The sequence below is a fragment of the Salmo salar genome, chromosome 02, assembly GCF_965601325.2.
Source record: "Salmo salar chromosome 02, fSalSal1, whole genome shotgun sequence".
NCBI classification, from domain to species: Eukaryota; Metazoa; Chordata; class Actinopteri; order Salmoniformes; family Salmonidae; genus Salmo; species Salmo salar.
The window spans coordinates 67,491,349-67,512,069 of record NC_138292.1 but is presented as its reverse complement, the minus strand read 5'-3'; the positions used below and the strand labels follow the sequence as shown (position 1 = coordinate 67,512,069).

At 44.0% G+C, this 20,721-nt stretch overlaps 2 protein-coding genes across 5 annotated transcripts in view; both read left to right on the top strand.

The window, feature by feature from the left end:
* Positions 1–4,863: 4,863 nt before the first annotated feature.
* On the top strand, positions 4,864–10,300 carry LOC106590552 (putative splicing factor YJU2B). Its single transcript, XM_014181664.3, has 11 exons — positions 4,864–4,930; positions 5,217–5,261; positions 5,822–5,875; positions 6,063–6,145; positions 6,227–6,282; positions 6,398–6,458; positions 6,551–6,693; positions 7,056–7,228; positions 8,172–8,310; positions 8,520–8,712; positions 9,066–10,300. Exons 2-11 carry the CDS (start codon positions 5,259–5,261, stop codon positions 9,457–9,459), a joined length of 1,299 nt encoding a protein of 432 aa, XP_014037139.1. The 5' UTR covers positions 4,864–4,930; positions 5,217–5,258; the 3' UTR covers positions 9,460–10,300.
* A 343-nt stretch (positions 10,301–10,643) lies between these two features.
* LOC106592053 (complement C3) overlaps positions 10,644–20,721 on the top strand; it is a 33,735-nt gene continuing 23,657 nt past the window's right edge. For all 4 annotated transcript variants that reach the window (XM_082966220.1, XM_082966216.1, XM_082966215.1 and 1 more), the window contains exons 1-17: positions 10,644–10,798; positions 11,039–11,068; positions 11,259–11,300; positions 11,395–11,433; positions 11,679–11,871; positions 12,412–12,586; positions 12,742–12,812; positions 12,990–13,081; positions 13,340–13,422; positions 13,595–13,682; positions 14,173–14,275; positions 14,423–14,537; positions 14,803–14,918; positions 15,213–15,356; positions 15,794–16,009; positions 16,828–17,028; positions 19,601–19,759. In XM_082966220.1, the coding sequence (XP_082822346.1) occupies positions 10,710–10,798; positions 11,039–11,068; positions 11,259–11,300; positions 11,395–11,433; positions 11,679–11,871; positions 12,412–12,586; positions 12,742–12,812; positions 12,990–13,081; positions 13,340–13,422; positions 13,595–13,682; positions 14,173–14,275; positions 14,423–14,537; positions 14,803–14,918; positions 15,213–15,356; positions 15,794–16,009; positions 16,828–17,028; positions 19,601–19,759 (1,956 nt within the window). In that variant the 5' untranslated portion in view covers positions 10,644–10,709. The remainder of the gene's footprint in view (positions 10,799–11,038; positions 11,069–11,258; positions 11,301–11,394; positions 11,434–11,678; positions 11,872–12,411; positions 12,587–12,741; positions 12,813–12,989; positions 13,082–13,339; positions 13,423–13,594; positions 13,683–14,172; positions 14,276–14,422; positions 14,538–14,802; positions 14,919–15,212; positions 15,357–15,793; positions 16,010–16,827; positions 17,029–19,600; positions 19,760–20,721) is intronic.

Below are 20,721 nucleotides of genomic sequence, written 5' to 3'. Positions count from 1 at the left end.
TGATGGTAGGTATACTGTATGTAGTGTAGCACTAGAACAGGAGAGGGAGAATACCTCAGTAACAACTAAGGTGTGATGGTAGGTATACTGTATGTAGTGTAGCACTAGGCCAGGGGAGGGTGAATACCTCAGTAACAACTAAGGTGTGATGGTAGGTCTACTGTATGTAGTGAAGCACCAGGCCAGGAGAGGGAGAATACCTCAGTAACAACTAAGGTGTGATGGTAGGTCTACTGTATGCAGTGTAGCACTATGCCAGGGGAGGGAGAATACCTCAGTAACAACTAAGGTGTGATGGTAGGTCTACTGTATGTAGTGTAGCACTAGGTTAGGGGAGGGAGAATATTCAGCAACCACTAAGGTGTGATGGTAGGTCTACTGTATGTAGTGAAGCACTAGGCCAGGAGAGGGAGAATACCTCAGTAACAACTATGGTGTGATGGTAGGTCTACTGTATGTAGTGAAGCACTAGGCCAGGAGAGGGATAATACCTCAGTAACAACTAAGGTGTGATGGTAGGTCTACTGTATGTAGTGTAGCACTAGGCCAGGGGAGGGAGAATACCTCAGTAACAACTAAGGTGTGATGGTAGGTATACTGTATGTAGTGAAGCACTAGGCCAGGAGAGGGAGAATACCTCAGTAACAGCTAAGGTGTGATGGTAGGTCTACTGTATGTAGTTTAGCACTAGGCCAGGAGAGGGAGAATACCTCAGTAACAACTAAGGTGTGATGGTTGGTCTACTGTATGTAGTGTAGCACTAGGCCAGGAGAGGGAGAATACCTCAGTAACAACTAAGGTGTGATGGTAGGTCTACTGTATGTAGTGAAGCACTAGGCCAGGAGAGGGAGAATACCTCAGTAACAACTAAGGTGTGATGGTAGGTCTACTGTATGTAGTGTAGCACTAGGCCAGGAGAGGGAGAATACCTCAGTAACAACTAAAGTGTGATGGTTGGTCTACTGTATGTAGTGAAGCACTAGGCCAGGGGAGGGAGAATACCTCAGTAACAACTAAAGTGTGATGGTTGGTCTACTGTATGTAGTGAAGCACTAGGCCAGGAGAGGGAGAATACCTCAGTAACAACTAAGGTGTGATGGTAGGTCTACTGTATGTAGTGAAGCACTAGGCCAGGGGAGGGAGAATACCTCAGTAACAACTAAGGTGTGATGGTAGGTCTACTGTATGTAGTGTAGCACTAGGCCAGGAGAGGGAGAATACCTCAGTAACAACTAAGGTGTGATGGTTGGTCTACTGTATGTAGTGAAGCACTAGGCCAGGAGAGGGAGAATACCTCAGTAACAACTAAAGTAAGGCAGAAAATCAGAAGTACGATCAGATACAATCTGATGTATTTATGTTACTGTCTGGAATCAGTGATGACAGAATTAGGAAGACTTGAGAGGCTTTGTGATTGAACATGTTGACTGTGCAGGAATGTGTAGATGCCCTCAGCTACTGAATGGTACATGGTATAGGCAGTGACTTAGCCTACAACTCAAGAGGGGAAAATGATGTGAGTAAGCATGGTTACAGAAAACCATGTGTCCAATTTTCTATACTGAGAAGGAGCCCAGACACAGACAACACTCACAGACATTGTCGTCAGCTGGCTGGTGTCTTTTTGCCTTCTGGTATTCAAACAAGCAGCTGAGACACTTGTCAATCAAACCGAGCTGACGCTATGGCCTTGCTGGGCTAAAAGTGATCATTTCCAAATACCCTATGCGAAAGACCAAGTGTAATATACATTTGTTTCATATTATATGCATGATACACCATTGTCTGTATAGCCCTATATGAGTTATTTTTTCCATACATGATACTGTTGTCAGATTCTTCTCATTCCTCTCTACCTGAGACATCTTTAAATTCCAGACCTTATCTTCAAGAGAAATACCAAGGGGATTGTTCTATCACTGTATCCCTCCTCCTCCTTCTCCTCCCTCTTTCTGTCTCCATCTTCATCCTTTTCTCCGGGCGGGAGGTGGAAGGAATGTGTCAGGCCCTTTGCCCTCTCACGCGCCATGTTTTCCGAGAGGATTAACCCGAAGATGAATGTGTATTGCGAGCTTCTTTCTGTATTCCGTCTCTTACCCGGAGTGCTGATGTCTCACCTGGAGAGAACGCTCTGAGTTAAACGGCGGTCATCCTGATTGGACATGATGCCTTCATCACAAAAGCATCTAGGATGGCCAGTCACCGCAGTGTCATATCTTTCTTCCTTACACCTAGCCAATGGTTGATGGTGTTACTAATTGTGCACTGTAGTAATGTCTGATAACAATGTTGAGCATTGCTCATTGGCTACCTTGTGTCCAGCCTCTACCTTACGCAGCTTATCTACTGTGAAGGTGACTTGTTTATAGGGGATCTACAGACCTTTCAATATCAGATAATGCCACTCTGGATCAGTCTCACTCTGCCAAATCTTAACCATTAACCTCAGAGAAACATACATCAACTGATCTTAGAGCAGTCTTTCATCCTGCAACTCTACCAGACTGCTTGGCCCAGGTTCAAAACACAACTGGATCAGGCCCTGTAGGGATCAGTGGAAACACATTTGTTTCAAATCTCTTCTCCTAACGTTTGGTGTAGAGCAGTAAATAAAGATAAACTCTCTTGGAAGGGTTCAGAGTCTGCCTGTCTCTGTCTGATGGGCTTACAGTGTTGTTCGATGGTGCCACAGGCTCTCTAAGCACAGTTCTAGGACCGACTGAGCTAAAGTCCCCCCAACATGGCCTGCTGATTGGAACCATTAAGGGAGAAAGATGCAAAACTGACCATGACTAGAGGGAACTTATCCTACTCTGTAAGGGCTTCTATTGGTTTAGGAGAGAGCTATTCCTGAGGTTGCTGTCTGTAAATTCCTGGCAATAGACATATCACTCTCTGAGATGTCCCATTGACAGGCTGATAGACCCATTTAGGCCTAGAGGAGGAGGGATCCGTTCTATCAGACTGATAGAATGATAGAGTAATCTAGGCCTAGAGGAGGAGGGATCCGTTCTATCAGACTGATAGAATGATAGAGTAATCTAGGCCTAGAGGAGGAGCGATCCGTTCTATCAGACTGATAGAATGATAGAGTAATCTAGGCCTAGAGGAGGAGGGATCCTTTCTATCAGACTGATAGAATGATAGAGTAATCTAGGCCTAGAGGAGGAGCGATCCTTTCTATCAGACTGATAGAATGATAGAGTAATCTAGGCCTAGAGGAGGAGGGATCCTTTCTATCAGACTGATAGAATGATAGAGTAATCTAGGCCTAGAGGAGGAGGGATCCTTTCTATCAGACTGATAGAATGATAGAGTAATCTAGGCCTAGAGGAGGAGCGATCCGTTCTATCAGACTGATAGAATGATAGAGTAATCTAGGCCTAGAGGAGGAGGGATCCTTTCTATCAGACTGATAGAATGATAGAGTAATCTAGGCCTAGATTGCGGAGGGATCCACTGGACAGACTGATAGAGTGATAGAGACATGTACTGATGAAGGGATGAAGGGATGGATCCATGGTACTAACAGACTGATAGACAGACAGGTCAGATCGATGTCTCTTCCTGAGCATTGCTGGCTTGTGTATTCCTGGCGGTGGTTGGACCGCGGAGAGGGCTGGTCTCTCTGGGTCAGCCCATATAGGGCTTGTCTGTCTGTGCCGGGCAGGAATGTTAGATGGGAGCAGCGTTCCTGTAATGGGAAGCATTCTAAGGGGATTTATCCATGGAATGTCAAACTCAATGCCACAGAATATCAAACTTCGGAATGCTGTTTACAACGTAAATCTGGATCAGATAGACACCTGCCCCGAGAATCTCTTTCTCTCTATCCATCCATCTGTCTCCATTCCCCCCTCCATCCACCCTGAGCATCTATTTCTCCATCCATCCTTTTTGAGTCTCGCTCTATCCCTGATCCCTCCCTCCTTCCACCCACAACATCTCCATCCATCCCTCCCTCCCTCCCTCCATCCTTCTTGCTGTATCCCTGATCTCTCCCTTCCATTCCTTACCCTGCATCCCTCCCTCCAGTCCTAATCACCTGATCCTTAATAGACAGTAGCCCATCATTTTCCCAGACCTCTTCTCTGGCCATGCCTCTTTTCTTCCAATGTAGTCATTGCTTTTACTAAAAAGGAAAACACTGAGAGTGAGGGGCAGATGCAAATTGACACAGAAGTCAGTAGCCTAAAAAGCTACTTTTGTAATCTTTTTTGGTGGGGGAAACATTTCATTATTCAGAGATATGTGCAACTCAAAAGAAATCCTTTCAAAGCTGGAGAGACAGTCTGGTTCAATCATGGTCATGTAAGTAGGGCCTAGGCCTATTTGACATACTGTATTGACCCAGGTCAGACCAAGATCCAGAATAGAATGATTATGGAGAGAATGTATTTTCCCACTCTCAGTCATTACCTGCCAGACTGTTTCTTCTCTCTGTTAAAGGAGACACCTGTAGTGGGTATCCCTCACGTCTCTGGCACATCCATCAGGTCGAAACTCTAGTTATAACCCCCCTGGCAGACACACACAGTCTGAGGTTTCTCCAGAGTCCAGTGCCATGTGTGAGTAGGCCTATGCTAACTGAGTTATGTTGATATTATCCAGGAGTTTTGGCCTGTCTGCTGACTGCCCATGTCCCTTCACTTTGATAGACGCTCTGGTTTGATCATAACAACTTACAACAGAGGACGGAGGTAAAAAGGTGAATTGTCATAGTTGTGGACTTTTCCAATGGGTCTTGGGGTACAAAAATAAGTATACGAAAATCTCTTCACAAAAAGTAGAGGTCTTTGTACAAGCGCAATTAATCAGAGACGATAAAAAAGCAGACCCCAATGTGTGACGTTTCTCACAAAACGGAAGTGACGTTTTTGTGTATGCACTGTTGTCGATTTTGTTCTGCTAGCTAACGCTTTGGAAAACAGTAAGGAACACGCTACTTTGTGATATCTCAATTGTTTTTGTTCGAAAACAGTTATGTTTCGGTTACAATTCGTGTTAATTATGGGCACACATGTCCTGTTACATTCCTAAAACGTTTGTTTGGCTTATTATTCAAGATGGTAGCGTGAGCTAGTTAGCTATGCTAGCAGTTGTGCTTGCAAATAAGCTATCTTATTTCGAACGTCTAAGTTAGATGGCTAACTTCAAGGTGTGCAAACATTTGTAAACCCAAAAACGAAGATATGACCCTGTGTTTTCTCCCCTAGGTGACAAAGGCTATCTTCTAGTGCGCTGTACAAGCTAACAACATGGTAAGTCGCCAGGCTACATCAAAATGTGTTCAACACACTAGTAGCTAACATTAGTGTCCTTGTAAAATTAGCTCTGTTAGTATTTGTCCACCACTGGTGGCACCAGGTTTCCTCAGTGAGGAAGCCCCACTGGAGCGGCAGGTAGCCTTGCGGTTAAGAGCGTTGGGCCAGCAACCGAAAGGTCGCTGTTTCAAATCCCCGAGCCGGCAAGGTGGAAATATCTGCCGTTCTGCCCTTGAGTAAGGCAGTTAACCCCCAACAACAACTGCTCACCAGGCGCCGTGACCAGGATGTCGATTTAAAGGCAGCACCTATCTGATTCAGAAAGGTTGGGTTAAATGCGGGAGTTGTACAATGACTAGTTATTCCCCCTTCCCCTTATCTATGTAGAGAAAAGCTGGTGCCACCAGTGGTGGACAAAAGAGCACATTTTCCAAAGACACTGTTAGCTACTAGTGTGTTGAATACTGGCTTTCCCTTATCCATGTAAGAAAACCGAATATGTTACTATAACATAACAATGTTCACACTTTCCTCTTTTTCCATGTCTCCTTTCTCAGGGTGAGAGGAAAGGACAAAACCATTACTACCCTCCGGACTTCGACCCACAGAAGGTAAATATGACTACTGACTATCATCACATATAATAATAGATGCGCGATAGGTTAATGGAGTTAAGAAATCATTCTACACGTGACCCTCTTTTAACCTGTTCTCACTCTGACTCTTTTCTCACTTTCTTTCCCCTCCCCCACTTCCATTTCTCCCCCACTTCCATTTCTCCCCCCTCCCTCTCTCTAGCATGGCTCCCTCAATGGTTACCATGGAACCCATGCTCTACGAGAGAGGGCCAGGAAACTGTCCCAGGGTATCCTCATCATCCGGTCAGTAACACAAACGCACACATCAAATTCAATAGTTTGATGGGTTATAGGAAACTGACTCTTGTCTATGTATTTACACAGGTTTGAGATGCCCTATAATATCTGGTGTGATGGCTGCAAGAATCACATCGGCATGGGTAAGCTCGCTCTCTCTCTTCCATTCTCAGTTTTCCAACAAGTTGCTATACGTTTTCCTTTTTCAGAAACATAATTAATTCCAACCATTTCTTATCATACCTTTGTGTCACTCAGGTGTACGTTATAACGCTGAGAAGAAGAAAGTGGGGAACTACTACACCACGCCAATCTACAGGTAAGACCAGACACATCACACACACACACACACACACACACTGAAGGCCAATACATACATCTGTGTGTGTTTACCTGTGTGCTCCTCTTCAGGTTCCGGATGAAGTGTCACCTGTGTGTGAACTACATTGAGATGCAGACAGACCCGGCCACCTGTGATTACGTCATCGTGTGCGGTGCGCAGCGGAAGGAGGAGAGATGGGACATGGCTGACAATGAACAGATCCTCACTACAGGTAACTCATTTCTCCTCGTTGACCTTACATTCTGTTAGGTGTGTGTGTGAGAGGAAGGATGGGATATGGCCGTCAACGAACATCCTCATCCCTGTCAACTAATGACATTTGACCTCTCAGCGACATTTTAGTGACCTCTTATTCTTTAATACGTCAAACCCCAAAACAGAATGGACTCCAATTCTCTTCCAACAATGGCACTATTGATATCAGTTCATTTATTCCTCCATTCCTGTGTCTTGTCTTTCTTAGGCCTCATTGTCTTCCCTTTATCTCTCTCATGTGCTCTCTTCTTTTCTCACCTACCCCACGTATTTCCCCCCCCCCTTTCCCATCCCTGCTCCCTCTGGTTGTCTCCCCAGAGCGTAGTGAGAAGGAGAAGTTAGAGACAGACCCCATGTATAAGCTGGACCACGGTGGTAAGGACAAGGAGAAACTGAGGAAGGCTCTTCCCTCTCTGTCTGAGCTACAGGATCACCAGGCTGGATGGAAGGACGACTTCATACTCAACAGCAAGCTCCGCAGGAAGTTCAGGGTAAATGCACTGCACTGTATTCAGATCATAACTGTTTATTTATTTTATTTAACCAGGTAGGCTAGTTGAGAACAAGTTCTCATTTACAACTGCGACCTGGCCAAGATAAAGCAAAGCAGTGCGACATAAACAACACAGAGTTACACATGGAATAAACAACTGTACAGTCAATAACACAATAGAAAAAAAAAGAAAGTCTATATACAGTGTGTGCAAATGGCGTGAGGAGGTAAGGCAATAAATGGGCCATAGTAGCGAAGTAATTACAATTTACAATGCACTCAAGAGGCCACATTTTGATTCTCTACCCTTCTCCTGAAGTGTACACTTGTTCACCTCCCTCTAGTTCACCCCATGCCTACACCAATCCAATGCTTTTACATTTACATTTTAGTCATTTAGCAGACGCTCTTATCCAGAGCGACTTACAGTAGTGAATGCATACATTTCATTTCATGCATATTTATTTATTTATTTATTTATTATTATTATTATTTTTTTGTACTGGCCCCCAGTGGGAATCGAACCCACAACCCTGGTGTTGCACACACCATGCTGGCGTTGCAAACACCATGCTCTACCAACTGAGCCACATTTGTGTGGAGTAGTGAACGAGTGCACACTTCAGGAGGAAAGGGAGAGGATTAGGATTCGCCCATGGAATTACTCGGACTCTTTGTCAAATAGTCTTTCCTTGATTCCTCGTATCCTATGTCCTTGCCTCCTTAAAACGCATTGGAGTAGTAGGTCAGTGTGGAGGGACCTTGGAGGTTTTTCCTCCAGTATGGATTAAAAGGCGGCGAGGATGTGAGAAGCCCCTTGTAAAAGAGATGTAGCTCAATGGGACTGGTGTAAATGGATAGCATGTACGTTGTGTGGATAGGTGTAGGTCTGTCTTTAGGGCTACTGCCTAACTGTTCATCTCCACTGATCTAATACACAGACTGAGAAGAAAGTGATGGAGGAGGAGGAGGAGAAAGACAACGCCGTGAGAAAGAGAACAAATCTGTCCATCCCTCTGCTGCCTGAGAAAGAGGAGGACAAGAAACTAGCAGCACTGCTCACCTACACAGCTCCTGACTGTAAGTGGGCATGTACACCACACACACACACACACACACACACACAGAGAGAATAATAATGCGCTCTAAACCAGACTCTCTCAATCACACACTGTTCATACACACTATAACACAGGCAAGCACACACACAAACTACACACACACACACACACACTACTTTTTCATTAAAGAACACCATCCCTCCTCCTGTCCTCATCCCCTTCCTCTAGCCTACGATGACAGGCAGAACTACAAGCGAAAGGAGATCTCTAGCCGCTCCTGGTTCAGTTCCCCCACTCTGCCACCAGGTAGCGCTGCAGGCAGCCTACTCCACAAGCTGGGCCTACAGGGGAAAGGTGCTGCTGTGGCCAAAGCCCTGGGTCCCCAAGCCTCCTCCCCTAACCCACACAGTCTCATAAGGAGGTAGGTCAGGGAATGGGTAAATTAGAATTTCCCCATTAGCTGACGCCAACGACGACAGATAATCTTCTTTGGGCCCAACAGACAACTAAATAGACTTCAGTTTACATGAATGTTAGTGGATCTATCAACATCATAAAGTATGAATCAGTTTTCCCTTCTAGATCATAATGAATAAGATTACATGGACAGGAGGGACCTGACCCAAGATCAGTACTACTCTGAAATGCTTTGTGAAAACAGGCCCAGTAATGTTTATGTAACCTAAGCCACCTTTTTGTTGTGCTAACCTGTTGCAGTGGGTTCACCATATTTGCTACACAGTTGATTGATAGTGTGTGTGTGGTTATTCACAGGAGGACCGAGGGCTCTGGGAACAAACCAGAGGCCTGCGCTACAGTCACACGCAGGAAATCAGACCCAGGAACCAATGATCTAGGAAACAGTCTCTCGCCGGAGGGGAAGGAGTTACACGTTGCACAAACACAAAGGACTGGGGGGACAGATTTGGGAGTTGCACAGCCTGAGCAGGGACAGGAAATGGTTGAAACTCACATGAGATCTCTGGAGATGCAGATTCTTAACACCACCACAGAAGACAGAGGACGATCGAAAGGAGAGGATTGTGGGACAGTGCTGGAGGACCATGACAGTAGTCGCTCTGCGGTGTTGAGGACGTCACTGGTTGCAGACTACAGTGACTCCGACTCAGACCCCGGGGTGTTGGTTGAAGTTTCCCCTAGACGCTGATCTTGACTCAGTTTTGACTTTCCTCCACTAATGGTTAAGGTTGGGGGAGGGGAATCTGATCCTAGATCTGTACCTACGGTAAACATCACCCTGAAGCCAGACCTAGGAGTATGAGGATGGACTGTTGACTTTGTGTTAGAGAAACAAGACCTTTAGCCTGGTTGAAACAGACTGAATGCTGAGCTCAATATGCTTGGAAAGTGGAGATGTCATAGAACCCCTTGCAGTGTTTGCTAGCAAAAGAGATTTTGCGGTGGCTAATTAACAGTACATTTGTGAATTGTTTTGCCCCATAGTCAGCTAAAATGATAAGCTAGCCTGCTAAAATTGTTTAGTTAGCAATCGCTGCTACACTATTCTGCTAGGTACAGTAGCGCTTCTGTTTCAATAGAATGTATTCAAAATGACTAGGTTGTCTCCAGTTTGGCTTATATTTTCCCATTGTGATGCGCATCCATGTGTACCCACTTTCTATGTGTATTTAAACAATGGTGAGCCCTGCATTCAGTCTGGTGTAAACAGGCTACAAGTCAGTTTGCTCTATGGCCAAAATGTGTGTGTGTGTGTGACTGAGACTGAAGGTACAGTATGTATTATCAACACAAAGTGTGTGACAACGGAATTTTTTCACCATACATAACCATGGACGAGAAGTTATTTTCCAGTTTTATTGATTTGTGTAGAAGTCGTGTATTATACAGATTGGAGTGATTATGCGAATGTCATTGAATACCGTTGTCCTCTGATATGCAGTGTATGTCCACACTGCTCTTGGAAATACATGTACATTTAATTTAATCTGATAAATATCCGGTCCTTTGCGGGTCTCGCTGTAAATCAATGTCGCTTTTGTATTTTCTTTATAGAAACTATAAGCCATGATCAAGATTACTTAGACAATAATGTGCAGCCATGGATCCCAGTAATGTATGATTCATATTGTAAATATCAAATGTTCTCTGTCTTTGCTACACACACACACACACAGAGGAGGCATACTTTTTGGGTTATGTTACAGGATTACAAAAGCAACTGACCTCTTAGCATATGTGAAGGTTAGCTGCATTTGGTTAGCAACTGTATTCACCAATTAATTTTTTTTTTTTTTTTTAATTAATGGGTATTGCTTGAATATAGTCTGCCAAAATGGTACACTCTTTGGGGGCTGGGCTCTGGGGGGGGGGGTTTGTCTCTGTGTGAAAGAGTTATGTCCCCAGTGTCATGAGAGTTTAGTTCCATACACTCTCAGAATGGCGGCGGGAACACTGCTCCACGTTTTGTTGCTTTGCGTTTTCTGTAGTTGTTGCGCCCAAATATTCAACAACCCACACCGAGACCGGTAAGTTTTCCTTTCTCATCTTTTCATTTTGCTGCCGTAGAGCGTACTAAGTTTTTGCTCTCTACTAAAAGCGCTATTTCTTAAACTTGACTGCTGACAGACACGATTTCTTGGGGTTCTATATTACACAGTGGGCTAATCAAAATACTAAAATATAGTTATTTTTTACTTGCTTCTGGGCTGTTTTAAACTACTCCCTGACTTATACATTTTTAACAGATGTATTTCTCAACTTTTTAGGACGCGACTGGGTTCATGGAGTCACCGCCGGTAGGGTCTATGATCTGTAAAATTCGAATTATTCATTCTAATTCAGCCCAAATCTAAATATTCACTATATTCCTAATTCACACGTAACTGCAATATGTTATCATAATGATCAATAATGTATTATTAGTAATATCAGTAAGAACAATTGCAATTCTCTGAAATGTATACAACACTCAATGTGCCCACTCAGATTTCAATATATGGACCAAGACATGTATTTTGGTCTTCATGAGTAAGTACAGAATCTTCTCTACCTTGTTGAACCTCCATGTCGCACTACCAAATGTTGGCATTAAAGGAAAAAACAATGCTTCATTTATTTACAGTGAAAGAAATCCAAAGCACCACACCAGTCTGGAACCAAGGTAGTGTTCCCAAATGTATCCAGATAAACACACAAGGCACCCCTTTCGGTTACTAAAATACTACTCTACTGTATGCATGTCAAAGTTTGCCAAATGGGTAAGATTTAAAAAATAAAAAAGTTATCTTCTCACTCTCTTCCTCTCCCTCCTTAATCCTCTCCCTGTTCTCCCTCTCATCCCTTCTCCTCTCTCTTGTCCCCCCTCCCTCGCCTCCTCTCTTCCCCCCCTCCCATCCCTCGCCCCAGGTTCATCCTCCTAGCCCCTAACATTCTGAGAATAGAGAGTGAGGAGTCTATCTATTTAGAGTCCCATGGCCTCGACAGCCCTGTCACCGTCACTATAACAGTCCATAACTACCCGGAGAAGAGGTACCAGCTCCTGCAGGACACTGTCACACTCGGCCCGGCGAACAGCTACCACACCCTCAAGAGCATAAAGGTGATTCAATTCAGCACACCCTCAAGACCATACAGGTGATTCCTTTAGATTCAGTTCAATTCACTACACCCTCAAGACCATACAGGTGATTCCTTTAGATTCAGTTCAATTCACTACACCCTCAAGACCATACAGGTGATTCCTTTAGATTCAGTTCAATTCAGCACACCCTCAAGACCATACAGGTGATTCCTTTAGATTCAGTTCAATTCACCACACCCTCAAGACCATACAGGTGATTCCTTTAGATTCAGTTCAATTCACCACACCCTCAAGACCATACAGGTGATTCCTTTAGATTCAGTTCAATTCACCACACCCTCAAGACCATACAGGTGATTCCATTAGATTCAGTTCAATTCACCACACCCTCAAGAGTAGACCATACAGGTGATTAAGACTTGTCATGAGTATGTATGTCCCCCTTATAATGCCTTATTATACTGTCTTAATGATCCAGAATAAATAACTGCCATTTTGACTGAACCTCCAAGACATTATAAAGGCTAATATCTGCTTATAAAATCCTTCCCCTCCCAGCTCCCTTCAGAGCATCTGGACAAGGGGAATGAGGAGTCCTCCAGGAACCAGTATGTGCATGTGAAAGCAGAGTTTGGGGGCTACCACGTAGCTGAACAGGTGGTCATGGTCTCCTTCCACTCTGGATACATCTTCATCCAGACAGACAAGCCCCTCTACAAACCTGGAGACACTGGTGAGGGGGATGAGGGAGAGAGAGGGAGGGAGAGAGAAAAATAAAGTGTTCTCAATGACATGTTAGGTTCATGTGAATGATGACAGGCGTCTCTCTCTTTATTTGTCTGTCTGATCTCTCCCCTGCTCTCTCTCTCTCTCTCTCTCTCTCTGCAGTACTATGCAGGGCCTTTGTGTCTACACCTACTTTCCAGGCCTTCAACGGCTCCATCATCATTGAATTCCAGGTAGCTAAAAGTTCATCACATGCCCGTTAGCCTACATGTCTTAAATTATATAAAGTAACACTTCATTATGTTTTAGAAATAAAGTATTGCATACGATTTAAGGTGTGTGTGTGTGTGTGTGTGTGTGTGTGTGTGTGTGTGTGTGTGTGTGTGTGTGTGTGTGTGTGTGTGTGTCAGAATTCAGACGGTGTCGTAGTGCAACAGATCTCCAGGACCAGAGCCAATAATGGAATCATTGCTGATACTCACGTTCTACCTGACATAGTCAAGTAAGTCAAGAACATCATGAAGTTTCTAGACTGGTATGAGGATTCTGGTTTTCAAATATGTAACACTTTGCTTTATAAATCATTATGCCGCCTGGTCATAATGCTCTATGAATGTAGTCATTATGAGTAGTTATAACTCATAAGCCATTATAAATGTGCTTGGAATACTGTATGAAGAGGATGTTCATACAAAGTGTTACCACTATCCTACTGCCATTTACTAATGCTAATACGTGTGTTTGTGTGTGTATGTCATAGTGAGGGAACGTGGAAGATCATTGCAAAATTTGACAACTGGCAACAGAACAAATTCAGTAGTGAGTTTGAGGTGAAGAAATACGGTAAGTGGAAGAGCTTTGTAAATATATATATGTGTGTGTGTGTGTGTGTGTGTGTGCACGTGCCTGTATGTCATTCAACGTGGTTCCCTCTCCATATTATTATCCATATTATTAATCGTTGAGCTAAAACCTGGGCAGAAGCTTGGGGAGCTAACACGATGCTCTGTTGCAGTGCTGCCTGCTTTCAATGTCACACTGACTCCCAAGAAACCCTTCCTCAGTCTGGATGATACTGAGCTGGTGGTGGAGATCACAGCCAGGTTAGTAACACTAATGTAAACCTACTGTATTGCTTATTAATGTGTTATGTATGGCTTATGAAACCCTTATGTAGGTACCCTTCAGACAAAGTGTTACTAATGCCGCGTTCATGACATTTCGGATACTCGGCACCTCAGAGTTAAAATGAACCTAAGTTATTTGCGGAGAGCTTCCTATTGGTTGATTCTGAGTGGGAAACTCGGGTATCATCGTTCTACAACGAGTAAGCAAGTCGGAAATGTCAATTTCCCGACAGGATGTGAAAGCGGCATTAACACTGTAATAATAGTTGTGATAATGGATAATTGTAAAAATAGCTCACCCATCATAGAACGACTGTTGACTTGAATGGAAATGTCCGTTCCAGTAATTCTAGCTCTATGGTCACACCTACCTGTATGGTGAAGGCCGTTCTAGTAATTGTATTTCCATGGTCACAGCTACCTGTGTGGTGAGGCCGTTCTAGTAATTGTATTTCTGTGGTCACAGATACCTGTATGGTGAAGATGTCCAGGGAACGGCCTACGTGATGTTTGGGGTGGAGGTGAACAAGGAGAAGAGGAGGTTACCGTCGGTCAAGCAGGTCACCAATGTGAGTACTGGTAGTGCACTACATTATGAAGTGCTAGACCCTTTCCACAACTTAAAGTCATACACACCTCACACATCAAAGGAAGATCAATTCAGCGTAAAGTGTAAACATACAACAACAACTGCCATTTTCCTTCCTTCATTTCAGCTGCAGCAAGGCACCGCTACATTGACCATGGCGGAGATCAGGAAGGCCTACCCCGACCTCAGATCCCTAGTTGGAAGCTCTATTTACGTCAAGGCCTCAGTGCTGACCAAATCAGGTAAGGTCAATAAAGTTTTATTGAGTTGAATTAAATTACAATGGACCTTCAAATGAAAAAGGTCAGATGCAGGCTATCCAAAACCTGATGACTCACGTTAGCTTCCCAAGCTAATGCCTAGGTTAGAACCCAGTCGATCAAACTATGGTAGGATTGATTTAAAACCTTGCTTGAGACGTAAAGACTTGTGGTAGCTCCCCAAGCTAATGCCTAAACTTTGACTCAGCGGGCTAACACAGTCTTGTATCTTTCTACTCCTCTACAGGCAGTGACCTGGTGGAGGCAGAGAAGTCTGGTATTAAGATAGTGGAGTCCCCTTACGTCCTCTCCTTCATAGACACACCAAAGTACTACAAGCCTGGTTTGCCCTTCGACATCATGGTAATCTCACAACATCAATGCCTGATAGACAGAAAGGATCAACCTTATTTGAATGAATTATAAGTCGTTGGAGATAAGAGCCATAGAGATGCAATATAATAATATCATTCTGAGATAAGAGAATCTGGTTCAGATCCAGGGATAAAGTGTTTATATCTCTAACAGGTTCCTCTAACTAGCCTCGTTCTACCATCCTCATCTCACAAGCTTACATTCTGTTAAAAGAAACGAGAGCGCAGTGGTCAGGATGGTGGATCAGGTTACCTTCTAACGGGTTCTAACGCTGTTCTTCAGATCCAGGTGGGTTTCCAGGATGGTTCCCCGGCTCATAACGTCCCGGTCCAGGTGAGCCTCCTGGCCAACCCAATCACCAGCCACCGTGGCACCATCAGGGCCGCCATCAACATGCCTGCTGAGCTAGGCCCTCAGATCATCACTGTGAGTACCGCTAACAGGGCTTATAACCAGCTATAACCTGTTATAACCTGCTATAACCACCCTCACTAGAGCTAATGGTGCTTATAACCAGCTATAAGTGCTTATAACCAGTTATAATAACATGCTTACTGAGATACACCCGCAGACCATCACTGTAAGTACCCCTAACAGGGCTTATAACCAGCTATAACCCGCTATAACCTTCTATAATCACACTCAGTAGAGCTAATGGTGCTTATAATCAAGTATAACCAGCTATATCCACCCTCAGTAATGCCCTAAGCAGTTATAACAACTATCAGTTCTTAGTGTCTGTTTCTGTGTACCTGTGTGTGTGGCCATATATGTGTGTACGTGTGTGTATCTGTGTATGGCTGTGCGAGCATGTGTGTGTGTCTTTGTTTTCATGTGTGTGTCTGTAAATCCTAAACACACAGGCTGAGACCAAACAGACGGGCCTACAGCCAGAGCAGCAGGCCAAACAGCAGATGACCCTTCACCCCTACACACCCTTTGACCGGCAGAGACAGAACTACCTGTATATCTCCACTGGGACCACCACAGTCTCTCTGGGGCAGAGCCTTGGCCTCAGTCTACACATCAACACTGCCGACAAGGCCCACAGAAAACTTGTCACTCACCTGACATACCTGGTGAGTGGATATAGTAGAATGGAGTAGCATACAACAGAATTGAACAGCTGGTGAGTGGATAAAGTAGAATGGAGTAGCATACAACTGAATTGAACAGCTGGTGAGTGGATATAGTAGAATGGAGTAGCATACAACAGAATTGAACAGCTGGTGAGTGGATAAAGTAGAATGGAGTAGCATACAACTGAATTGAACAGCTGGTGAGTGGATATAGTAGAATGGAGTAGCATACAACTGAATTGAACAGCTGGTGAGTGGATATAGTAGAATGGAGTAGCATACAACTGAATTGAACAGCTGGTGAGTGGATATAGTAGAATGGAGTAGCATACAATTGAATTGAACAGCTGGTGAGTGGATATAGTAGAATGGAGTAGCATACAACTGAATTGAACAGCTGGTGAGTGGATATTGTAGAATGGAGTAGCATACAACTGAATTGAACAGCTGGTGAGTGGATATAGTAGAATGGAGTAGCATACAACTGAATTGAACAGCTGGTGAGTGGATATAGTAGAATGGAGTAGCATACAACTGAATTGAACAGCTGATGAGTGGATATAGTAGAATGGAGTAGCATACAATTGAATTGAACAGCTGATGAGTGCAAACTGAAATGGTCCAGATTTTTTACAATCCAAAATCAAGTGTTTTCGAGATACCCCTGTATATTTATATTTATATTTTCTACCATTTGGTGGTACAGTATATAGCTTACACATTTACACAGTTGTAGCTCTGTCTTCATAATGTACCTTTGTCTGTCACCAAAATAAATATTTTGTGAAAAAAATGAAGTGTGTCTGAAACTCCTACAGGTGTTGAACAAGGGCAAAATCATCGTTGCCAAGAGACTAGAGGTCGGAGGTCAGGACGTGACCAACGTTCTGTTGACCGTTAGCACGGAGATGATGCCCTCATTTCGCGTTGTGGCATTCTACATGCTGCCGTGGGCGGGGATTTCAGAGGTGGTGGCTGATTCTGTGTGGGTGGATGTGGAGGATGCCTGTGTTGGGTCGGTGAGTGGACTGGACAACCCAGGATATGTTTAATGTTCAAATACAACCTTAATTTCTTCCTTGATACCTTCCCTCCTGCTTTGACATAATCACTGATTAGTGTTGATTGTACAGACGAAAGCAAACTGTCATGTTTGGACAAAGTCATATTTTCTTTGTCCTCTCTCCTATATCCTTCAGTACAGTTGGTTTGGAAGGACCTGATTGGTTACGTCATGGTGATGACAGACCTATGGCGTGTTAGATGAACTAATCCAAAACAACTCACCCTTCTCCCCCCAGCTGGCTCCAGGCCCCCAGAGTACAGTACTACCACCCAGGGAAAGGGTTCAACTACCAGCTTCTCATGTTCCACTATCTTTCCTCTCATTTCAATTCCATTTAAGGGCTTTATTGGCATGGGAAACATATGTTAACATTGCCAAAGCAAGTGAAGTAGATAACAAACAAAAGTGAAATTAACAATACAAATTAACAGTAAACATTACACTCACAGAAGATCCAAATGGAAAAAAGACATTTCAAATATCATTCTCGCTCTCACTCTCTCTCTCTTCAATTTCAATTCGCTTTATTGGCATGACATAACAATGTACATATTGCCAAAGCTTATTTTGGATATTTACAATATAAATACAAATGAGAATCAAAATTGTCAACAGGACAACAGTAACAACAATAACCAAGGGTCAAAATAACCATACATTGAACAATAACAATAAGCATACAGTAGAGGACATGTGCAGGTTGATTGGTCTGTCAGACACTGTCCCTCAACTTATGCCAGGCAGCAATGTAGTGCGCTGCCAACCCACAGCTCTCTGCTTACCTCCCCCAACAGGACGGGTAGCCTACTCTCGTCAGAGAGGTCTTTGAAACCTTTAATAAGGGTTTCAAATTTGGGAACATGACACTCTCTAATTGTTTTATATTTTTGACATTTTGTCAGGAAATGCAGCTCCGTCTCAGGTTCTGCTGTGGTGCAGTGGTTGCACAGCCTTTCCTCTACAGGGAGACAGGTTTTCCTGTGTCGACCCTTCTCAATGGCAAGGCTGTGCTCACTGAGCCTGTACCCTGTCAAGGTTTTTCTAAGGTTTTGATCAGTAACCATGGTCAAATAGTTAGCCATGGTGTACTGTCGATTTAGGGCCAGATAGCACTGCATTTTGCTTTGTGTTTGTGCTTGTGTTTCCCAATAAGCAATGTAGTTTTGTTTTGACTGTGTTGTAATTTGGTTTATTTTGATTGATTGGATGTTCTGGTCCTGAGGCTTCACAAACCTGTTCTACTAACACACTGAACTCAGCCCCAGGACCACCTGGATGAGGGGACTCTTTTCTTTGCTCAGATCTTGGCATTGCAGGGCTTGGTAATGATATGAGAGGGGGTCACTGTATTTTAGATGTTTTCAAAACTTAATAGCTTTTTTGAGTTTTTATTTTTAGTGGATATTGGCCTAATTCTGCCCTGCATGCATTGTTTGTAGTTTTTCTCTGGACATGTAGGAGAATCTTACAGAACTCTGCATGCAGGGTTTCAGTGGGGTGTTTGTCCCATTTGATGAAATCTTGTTTTGCAAATGGACCCCACACCTCGCTGCCATAGAGTGCAATTGGTTCAATGACATATTCAATTAGTTTTAGCTAAATTTTAATAGGTATTTCAATTTGAATTTGCTTTTTAATGGCGTAGAATGCCCTGTGTGCTTTCTCTCTCAGTTCATTCACTGCATTATTAAGGTGTCCAGTTGACCTTATTTTTAAACCTCAGTAATTGTATTGTGTACAGTACTCTATATATTTTGTACCAATTGAGAACTTTGGTCTAATTCCCTGAGATCTGGATCTTCTCTGGAAAATCATTATTTTAGTCTTTTTGGGGTTTACTGCCAGGGCCCAGGTCTGGCAGTACTGCTCTAGCAGGTCCAGGCTCTGCTGTAGGCCATGTGCTGTGGGTGACAGCAGGCATAGGTCATCTGTGAAGAGTAGGCATTTAACTTCTGAATTGTGGAGACTAACACCAGTGGTTGAGGATTTTTCTAGAACAGTGGCCAATTCGTTAATGTAAATATTGAAGAGTGCAGGGCTCAGATTGCAACCCTGGCGAAGGCCCCGCTCCTGGTTGAAAAATTCAGTTCTTTTCTTACCAATTTTAATGCTGCACGTATTGCCAGTATACATTGATTTAATTATGTCATATGTTTTACCCCCTACACCACTTTCAATAACTTTGTAGAACAGTCTTGTATGCCAAATATAATCAAATGTTTTTTGGAAGTCGATAAAGCAAGCGTATATTTTGGTGGACATGTTTATCTATCAGGGTGTGTAGGGTGTAAATATGATCAGTTGTGCGATGTTTTGGGGTTATGAGTCCTTGATTCCAGATGGTAGGGAAGTAACCTACACTCAGGATCAAATTAAACAGTTTTAATATAGCCAATTGAAATTTTGCACTAGTGAGTTTCTCTCTCTCTCTCTCTCTCTCTCTCTCACTCACTCACTCACTCACTCACTCACTCACTCACTCACTCACTCACTCACTCACTCACTCACTCACTCACCCCCCGCAGTTGAGTGTTGGTCCAGCTGGCTCCAGGCCCTTAGAGTACTACCACCCAGGGAGAGGGTTCAACTTCCAGGTGAGAGGAGACCCAGGAGCCATGGTCAGTCTGGTCGTGGTGGACAATGCTGTGTTCCTGCTCAACAGACAGAGGCTCACACAGAGGAAGGTGAGGGAGACTGTGTGGGTCTGTGGAAATCAATAGACAGACACAGAGAGGAGAGTAATGGGGTCAGTCGATCATCTGAAGTTACCATCTGGATAATACCTCTGACCCCTTTTCTCTGACAAATTTTTACATTTACATTTTAGTCATTTAGCAGACGCTCTTATCCAGAGCGACTTACAGTAGTGAATGCATACATTTCATTTCATTTTCATTTCATACATAAAAAAAAGAAAAATTCGTACTGGCCCCCCGTGGGAATCGAACCCACAACCCTGGCGTTGCAAACACCATGCTCTACCAACTGAGCTACAGGGAAGACTCTTCTCCTCTGACCCCTCTTCTCTGACTCCTCTCCTCTGACTCCTCTCCTCTGACTCCTCCTCTCTGACCCCTCTCCTCTGACTCTTTTTTAACATTTTTTTTAAACATTTACGTCATTTAGCAGACGCTCTTATCGAGAACGACTTACAGTAGTGAATGCATACATTTCATACAAGTTCATACATTTCATACATTTTTTTTTCTGTACTGGCCCCCCGTGGGAATCGAACCCACAACCCTGGCGTTGCAAACACCATGTCTCCTCTGACTCCTCTCCTCTGACCCCCTCTCCTCTGACTCCTCTGACCCCTCTCCTCTGACCCCTCTCCTCTGACTCCTCTGACCCCTCTCCTCTGACCCCTCTCCTCTGACTCCTCTCCTCTGACCCCTCTCCTCTGACTCCTCTGACCCCTCTCCTCTGACTCCTCTGACTCCTCTCCTCTGACCCCTCTCCTCTGACTCTTCTGACCCCTCTCCTCTGACCCCTCTCCTCTGACTCCTCTGACCCCTCTCCTCTGACCCCTCTTCTCTGACTCCTCTGACTCCTCTCCTCTGACTCCTCTTCTCTGACCCCTCTCCTCTGACTCCTCTGACCCCTATCCTGTGACCCCATCCTCTGACTCCTCTTCTCTGACCCCTCT

Bases quoted from the DNA above. Each gene is read 5' to 3' on its own strand.
- LOC106590552 (XM_014181664.3), top strand. The intron at 6,283-6,397 runs GTAAGCTCGCTC...TGTGTCACTCAG, and splicing joins CAAGAATCACATCGGCATGG to GTGTACGTTATAACGCTGAG. The intron at 8,311-8,519 runs GTAAGTGGGCAT...CCCTTCCTCTAG, and splicing joins CACCTACACAGCTCCTGACT to CCTACGATGACAGGCAGAAC.